The sequence below is a fragment of the Bidens hawaiensis genome, unplaced genomic scaffold (genome assembly GCF_021521415.1).
Source record: "Bidens hawaiensis isolate Kalapana, Puna unplaced genomic scaffold, B.hawaiensis_p1.1 tig00002935_1, whole genome shotgun sequence".
NCBI classification, from domain to species: Eukaryota; Viridiplantae; Streptophyta; class Magnoliopsida; order Asterales; family Asteraceae; genus Bidens; species Bidens hawaiensis.
Window position 1 is genome coordinate 377,329 of NW_027491158.1, and position 8,657 is coordinate 385,985.

At 35.9% G+C, this 8,657-nt stretch overlaps 1 protein-coding gene across 1 annotated transcript; it reads right to left on the minus strand.

Moving 5' to 3' along the window:
* Window positions 1-6,360: 6,360 nt before the first annotated feature.
* On the minus strand, window positions 6,361-8,399 carry LOC143621755 (phenylalanine N-monooxygenase CYP79D16-like). The gene is made up of 2 exons (XM_077093086.1): window positions 7,403-8,399; window positions 6,361-7,142 (listed from the first exon to the last, which is right to left on the minus strand). Exons 1-2 carry the CDS (start codon window positions 8,330-8,332, stop codon window positions 6,510-6,512), a joined length of 1,563 nt encoding a protein of 520 aa, XP_076949201.1. The 5' UTR covers window positions 8,333-8,399; the 3' UTR covers window positions 6,361-6,509.
* Window positions 8,400-8,657: the final 258 nt, after the last annotated feature.

Below are 8,657 nucleotides of genomic sequence, written 5' to 3' on the forward strand. Positions count from 1 at the left end.
TCAATAAAATTATTAAAATCCAACCTGATTAAAATTGGAGTTCTTTCGCTCTTCAGTCCATCTCACTGTATTGAAATCACCAAGAAAAACCCACATACCCACCGCCCCTTCCATCAACCTTTTTAACTTATCCCATAGAGCTCTTTTCTCCAAAAGTTTTTGAGGGGCGTAAACATTAACCAAATTAACCACAGAACCATCTTCCACAAGACTCCCTGTTTTAACTAAAAAATTCCTATCTTCAACAATCGACATCTTGTTGAATTTTTTTAGGTTCCAAACACTAATGAGACCCCCCGACTTTCCCACTGCACCCACCGAAGCAGCCCCAAAACCTTTGTGACCCCAAATAGCTGAGGAGTCAAAAAACTTCTTAGCAGTTAACATTGTTTCTTGTAAAGCCAGAAAATCAACACTAAACTTTTTTACCATCCCCTTGATCCAAGACACCTTCCCAATCTCTTTATATATATAAAACTTTTTTACCATCCCCTTAAAATAAGTATATAAAACAAATCTCTTTATATATATAATCCATCCGAAGTCATATAAATATTTATTTAAGTATTTTTATGTAACTCTGTATAATTAAAATCATATTATTTATGATAAACTTATGTTAAATAAAAGTAATAAAATTGATAATAAGTCTAAGTTATATTTAACTTTCATAAAAACACACTCGATCATTCATCCCGAATCTCTACCTAGTTTTAGGATCGCTGTTGAATTCATATTTAATTTTCGTAATTATTATTTACTAGGATATCTCGTTGGTATTTCCCGAAGAGCTTGTTCTACTTTTTATATCTTAACGAATCATTAATCTCGGTGCGTATTTGATAAGATGAGTATCTCACTCCCCCTTTTTAACTCATTTTTACCGTTTTGGGACATATGCGTTCGTAGATATTTTACTATTAATTAATACTCAAACTTGCAACTGTTAGTCTTGTGTGTTTAACGATTTATACCTAACGCGTTATATGCTTATATACTTTACTTGAATACATGTCGGAGAGGTCCAAAATAATCGCATACTAGTATGATCATACGCCCGTCGTGTTAGCCATCGTTTAGTTCATCCGACATCGAGCTTACCGACAACATTATTTACTTGCTCATTGGTTAAATTGCTTATCTCACTTGACACAGATTGCTCTTTTATATTATTATTATACTCACTCAACCTCGTGTTGACAAAACATATTTGTATTTTTAACGAATATGCAGGTTATCGTGTGATGTGATTATCAAGATTAAGCAACTTAGGATGCATATTAGAGAATGTAAGGCCCCGTTACCGGTAGCCCTACTTTCGTGTTGGATTTACTCATAAACGCAGTTCTAATATCAGAGTTAATTAAAACATTCGCGGAATATAAAAGCTTTCATAAAACATTTCATAACAAAACATATCTTGTCTTAAAACAACATCTTGTCTTTCAAAATAAACAAAACGTTAAACTTAAACGTCTTGAGTCTTCCGAAGCCAGCCTCTTATTCAGTGCCACGTGTCTCCTCAAGCGAGCTGCCTCATCCTACTCACCTGCGTGCATACTAAAAGTCAGCTACGCTGAGTGAGTTCTAGTTAATCATACATTATACAATACACACAAACTTATATTCTTTCATACTTTCATACTTTCATACTTTCTTTTGTGTTAACTTGCTTTCATATCTTACGTTATAAAGAGCATTACGCCCTACATTCCTCAAGTATTATTAGGGCTCGGTACCCTCCTTCCTCGAGTATTATTAGGGCTCGGTACCCTCCTTCCTCGAGTATTATTAGGGCTCGGTACCCTCTTTCCTCGAGTATTATTAGGGCTCGGTACCCTCTTTCCTCGAATATTAGTAGGGTTCGGTTCCCTAGTTCTTGAATATTAGTAGGGTTCGATTCCCTCTTCGTTACCATACAACCATACATCATACCTCGAGTATTATTAGGGCCCAGTACCCTCTTCGTAACCATACAACCATCCTTTCCTTCTTTTATTAACTTTATCACATTCATACACATAAGCATACATATCATACTTACCTTATACATAGCGTTACAACCTGACAGTACGTGCAATATCCGAAAATCGTTCACATACCATCAGGAAATCATTCATACATTTCACATTATTAACATAAGGCATACACTCATCTCTTAGGATAAGCGTATTAACAAACATACTGAGTATGCACACAGCCCCGAAAACATAACACATAAATGGGGCTAGAAACTCACCTGAATCCTGTTACGCTCTCCGTTAATCGTTATTCCCTTCTTGAGCTGTGCACGGCTAACTGTATAATATTTACATGTATCAATTAACTACTACTACTCATGTTGTATTTCTATCTTTATATAACCCACGACGAACGGGGTCCGGGGGCAGCGCCCCTGGCAGCGGGGTCTAGGGGCGGCAGCCCCTAGCAAGGTCCAAGGGGTAGAGCCCCTGGCTGGGGTCGAGCTGCCAGGTCAGCTTGGAAAAATTTTATTTCCATTAACTGTCTTAACACATTTTCAGTTAGGTTTTTAATTTATTTTCTAATTTGCTCACTCCAGCGAACTTATCATTAAGTGAACTTAAGCATAGGCGAAGTTAGTGATCGGCGAAGTTAACCCTAGGCGAACTTATGCCAGGCGAAGTTATCATGGGCGAACTTATCACTAGGCGAAGTTATCAGTTAGGCGAACTTGGCCTTAGGCGAATTTATCAGTTAGGCGAACTTGGCCTTAGGCGAAGTTATCAGTTAGGCGAACTTGGCCTTAGGCGAAGTTATCAGTTAGGCGAACTTGGTCTTAGGCGAAGTTATCAGTTAGGCGAACTTGCTTGCAAGCGAACTTGCTTGCAGGCGAAGTTCGCTTGTGGGCGAAGTTGCCAGCAGTCGCCGCTGTTCATCTTTAATCCCCAAAATCATCATCATTTTACCGAGAAATCCATGGGTATGGTATTTGACTAACCCGCGATCATTCCTATGGTCGTTTTTGGATAAGGTTTGACCCGAAAACACGTAAAGTTTGGACCTTTAAGTTCAAAAACGTTCAATACAAGATTTACGGTTTATCATATACGAACCATATCTGTTTATGGGTTCATTGGATTCGTCCTAGCATCAAGTTCGTTACTTTACGTTTCGTTTAGACCCGATCTATTATAGTTTCAAGTTTCATGGCTAACCGTCTATTAAAATATGAACTTTAAGATCGAAATCATACCTTTATGTTTTCGTTTTGTTCTCGGTTAGCTAGCTTATGAACTTTGGATCTTGTATAAATCTTGAATCACGTTTTCTTGCTCAGACTTCACCTCTCTCTCGCTCGGCCGCGTATGGTGTGTGTGTGTTTGGAGTGTGTAGAGATTAAGATGGAATGAAATGAGGTTTAGGGTTTTATGGTGGTTTAGGAGGATATTTATATTCCCCAAGACCCATGGACCTAAAGCCCATTACCCTTTAATCCATCTTATTTAATCCCAATCCATGATCTTTTCTTTATTTAGCATAAATTAATTAGTAACACTCGATAACTAAACGCAACTTTCTTTATTTAATACTAGAATCATTTTAGGATGTTACAAAGAAGAAGATACAAGAATTTAATTTTGGATGTTTATTTTACTTGTTTGTTTATGAGTTTGATGTACTTGATTATTTAATTAAACTAAATAGATATTTCCACTTTTAATATTGCATGATAATACATTGAGAGATGTGAGCAATCAGCTCACGCCCCGGCATTTTCGCCTCAGGTTGGGATGAACATATCAAAGGACATATGTTGTCTTATGAGGAAGGCAAAATTTTGTTTAATAATTCCGAATCTCTTCGAATTCAAGGTAGTTTTCACGCAAATCGAGTAGGGCACGGGAAAGGTTTGAACCGAGGACATGGTAATGGACGTGGCAATCAGAATCATGGTTCACAAGGAGGGTCTATGAAGGGGATAAACATATGGGTAAAAAGGATTACTCTAAAGTTCAATGTTTTCATTGTGATGAATTTGGTCACTTCGTTTCCAGGTGTCCGAAATGAAGAAAAGATAATCAAGAAAATTTGGCCGACGCAAAAGAAGACATGTCCATCTATATGGTGCAATGTGTTCAATAAAAAGTGTAATTGAATGAACATAAGGTTTACCAAAAGATTACGAGGATGGTTCGAACGAACATGACTTTTGGTATTTGGATAGCTTGGCGAGCTACCATATGAGACGGGTAATTTATATTTTTTCTCTGAATTAAATAAGCCTGCTAGTTGCAAAGATAAATTCGGAGATGGGTCTTATGTTGATGTTTGTTGGAAATGGTCGATATTGCTAGTCGGTAAAATGGGGGAGCAACGATTATTGACCGACATTTATTATATTCCTAGTATAAAAAGTAATATTATTAGTGTTGGGCAAGCAACATAAAGTGGTTGTGATATTCGTATGAAAGATGATTACTTGTTAATATACGATGATCAATGAAAATTTTTTGTGCGGGTTACTCAATTCAAGAATCGTCTTTATACAATTAAATTAAAAACAGGGAAACCAATGTGTTTACAGGCTCGAATTGATAACGAGAATTGGCTTTGGCACGTGAAACTAGGACACCTAAGTTTCGAGTCTATGAAACAAATGGTGAAAACTAATATGGTTATTGGAATGCCGAAATTTGATCAAGAAAATCAAATTTGTGACTTGTGCTTAGTCGGGAAGCAAAGTACGAAACCGTTTCCGAAATCAGCGATTTTCAGAGCTACCTGATTGGAAATAATCCATGGAGATTTATGCGGGCCCATCTCTCATGCTACTATAGCTGGAAATCGTTATGTGTTCTTCTTGATCGATGATTTTTCTCGTTTCATGTGGACTTTTCTGTTGAAAGAAAAACGTTAAGCAATAATTGTATGCAAAACACATTATTGCATATATGTAATACAATACTAATGCACATATGCACTATATCGATTTTTTTAAATTTTTGTATATAATATAACACTATTGCAAATATACAATACAAACAACTATATATATATATGCTATTCAACACTATTTCAAATATCAAAATGCACACTATTGCACATATGCATTATAAAAAAGTCAATGTATTGCATATATGCATTACAACGGTTTTTTTTTTGTTTTTTTTAATTTTTATATTTTTTTGTGGTGAAGAATAACAACATAAAAAAATGATGAAAGAAAAAAAAATTTAATTTTTTTTAATTAAATTAAAAATACTTCATTATTAATTCTCTAGTTCTTCCCAAAACATGAAGTTCTCTCATGATCCTCTCCCTATATATATATCATATCCGAGTACTCATGTAAGACATCTAAAGTAATATCAAAATATGATAATACGTATACGATCGTTCACAAATTTGATAAAAAAAAAACAGAGGATCCACACTATATGCATGTAATGCACCTAATTGACACTTATAATGTGTGAATTGAACGATTATGAATACGTGCATGTTAGTATTCTTCAACTTTCTGCTTGATTTCATCACGATTGATTGGACAAATTTGATGATCGAACTACTAGCACCTATTTAACACTGATAATGTGTAAATTGAACGACAATCGGAACTATGTATATAAAATGCATATACGCAATGCATCAACACTGCATATACAAGTAGTATGCAGTCTAACATATATGCAATACTTGAAAAATCATGTTAAATATATTTATTAGTCAATATATGCATCATTCTACAAACTAATGTTCAACCACGCTATACCGTTACTCGATTAAACAAAAAAACGGAGCATATCGAATACCTATTTGTGTTTAATACACTCAATTGACACTAAAAATACAGAAAATCAATGGTTACAATCGTATACCTATTTGTGTTCTTTTTTGCTTGATATTGTAGTCAATTAGACAAATTAGAAGATTAAACTGTCAATCTTCATAAACCCTAGTTTTTGCTTCATGGCCAATTGAGAGAATTGAGAGTTATGGTCTAAGTTTGAGTAATATAAGGAAACAATTAGTATGGATCAAATTTCTCAAATTCCAATCTTGCTCTCCTTTCTTTAAAAAACCTCTTATTTTTCTAATTTATCCTCCTTTTAAGCCCTTGATCATTTAAGATCAATGGTTATAATAAAGTTCTCTAGTTCTCTCTTGATCTCATCCCAATATATATATATATATATGGTGGAGTTAAAATAAGAAGTGGAGTGTGTCTAAAAAGTGTAAGAAGTAATGTGTTGTGTTAGATATGTTGATCTAACGGTGGATATGGAAAGTGTGTTTCTTGTGCGGTGTGTTTTATTAGATCTAATGGGTGAAAGCACACTTTCTACACTTTTTAGGAAAAATTTACTTGTTATATATATATGTGTGTGTGTGTAAAGCAGAATTTGGAATTATAAGTTTGGGATGATATAAAGGAACTTATATTTCACATGAACTTGCATATAACGATTTGAAGATGACCTTGCAAAAGAATGAGATAATGCTCTTATTTATGACATTTTCGTTGTCGAAACTGGTACTTTTTCTAGTCAATATGCAGGGTACATGTAACGCGGCAGCCTTGGCTTAGCAATTACCATGAGTGGTTTAGCCAACTGAATGTCATCAAGATTTTCAACAAGATCAATAGAATGTTTATTGCCCGAGGCCTCCCAAGTGAATCCGTGGAGCATCCTTGCAAACGCCATTGTAACTATAATTGTGCCTGATGTTACTGCTGGACAACCACGTTTCCCCGTGCCAAACGAGATCAACCTTAAGTTATCATCTGAAAGAACCACTTGTTTTCCTTCTCCACATAGATGTCGATCTGGGTTAAACCGCAATGGATCCACCCACACATTTGCATTCCTTCCCAACCCATACCGACTTATGAATACATGGCTACCCTTGGGTATAAAATAACCAGCAACCGTAGTATCCGATAATGAAAGATGGGGTGGCATAAAAGGTGCAAAAGGGTGCAACCTAAAAGCTTCCTTGATGCATGCTTTTATATAATTGAGTTGGGGTATGTCTTGCTCTTCAACTAGCTTTTGGTGACCTACTATGTTCTCCAACTCCTCGACTGCCCTCTTTAGGATCATAGGTTCATTGATCATCTCTGCCATTGCCCATTCTATTGCATTAGATGTATTATCAATTGCAGCGATCATTACTTCCTAAAAATATATAAGACGCGGATACTTTAGATTTTATTATAACATAGTTAACATTTGTCATGATAAATTCAAGATAATCATGTAATTAATTAGTCATTAAATTATTTTTATTATGCTTAAGTATATTAACGTTAACAGTATTATTATACTAACCAAAACTAGTCTTTATATATAGTATTAGAAATAAAGACAATTATAACACTAACAATAACAATCAGCCTCAAAGTGTGTCATATGCATGCGAGAGACTTTAAACTTACAACAATTTGGGCTTTAATCTCCTCTGGCGTAAGCTTAGGATTCTCAAGTTTAATAAGAACATCAAGCATATCACATTTTTCCTTTCTAGCTCCGTTGCTCCACATTCGAATTCGTTCATCGACCAATGGATGTTGAGACTTCCTAATAGTTTCGATTGCAGTCCTTACTATCTTTTCATGGCCATCCAAGTCAATCTTCCCTCTTAACCATGGGAAGTAATCGGTGATGCTAAACGCGTAAAGATACTCCAGAATGTTAAAGAACGCATCAACATGTTGGGCTTCTTCTTCACTTGGCCCTCCATCTTCCATTTCCCGCCCAAATAATCTTTTCCCGAAAATAATACTCATCATTACGTTTGTAAAGAAGTGACGGGTAACCGCACGAACGTTTATTAACGCCCCTTCAATGATAGCATCTTGTTTCTCTATTTGGTTGCATATGTAGCTAAGCAGTTGATCTGCTTCTTCGTCACGTTTCGGTTGGAGCCATTTTTGTATTGATGGTGAAAGCAGCTCCCGACTTACAACTCTTCTCATCTTCATCCATTGTTCCCCAAATGGGGACATGCCTGTAGTGAGATATCCACCACTTGCCACATAGGCTGAAATGGCATCTGGCCTTGAAATGAATATGTCATCTTGCCTCTTGAGGAGCTCACATGCAATATCTGTTGATGAAACCGCAATGATGTGGGTTGATGGTCCTAGACGGATGCAAAGGATTGGGGTGTCAAACTGGTCCATAAGCTTATGGATCCATCGGAAAGTTGGTTTATTTAGAAGCATTTGGATGATGCATCCGAAAAACGCTAAAGGGGTTGGGCCAGGTGGTAATGAATGTGAGTTGCTAGAAGATTTCTTGTTTAAAAACATACCAACACATATGACTATGAGCATGGAGACAATGAGAATGCTAGCTAAAGACATGGTTACTGATGTTGAAGAAATACTATGTTGGAATGTGAATTAGAAATCATGTCAAGGAAGCGTTTATATAATGGCAAAAAGTTTGGAATGGCACTGAAAACAAGAATAATTTTTCTTTTCACACCTTAATCTACTAACAATATTAATTATGGTTAACTTTAAGATTTAAAGCTATGCGTAGTGGGGGCAATATAGGCGACAAGGGGCGTGAGGGTGAGAACACCGCCCCCTCGGCGACGGGTTTTTGTCGTCTGCGAGGTTTGAGAAAATATTATTATTTTATTGTTGTGTGTGTATTGAGTTGCAAGAACTTAAGAACTCAATA

Coding starts and splice junctions, on each gene's coding strand:
- LOC143621755 (XM_077093086.1), bottom strand. CDS start 8,332: ATGTCTTTAGCTAGCATTCTCATTGTCTCCATGCTCATAGTCATATGT. Junction 7,143..7,402: donor AGATTAAAGCCCAAATTGTT/GTAAGTTTAAAG, acceptor ATATATTTTTAG/GAAGTAATGATCGCTGCAAT.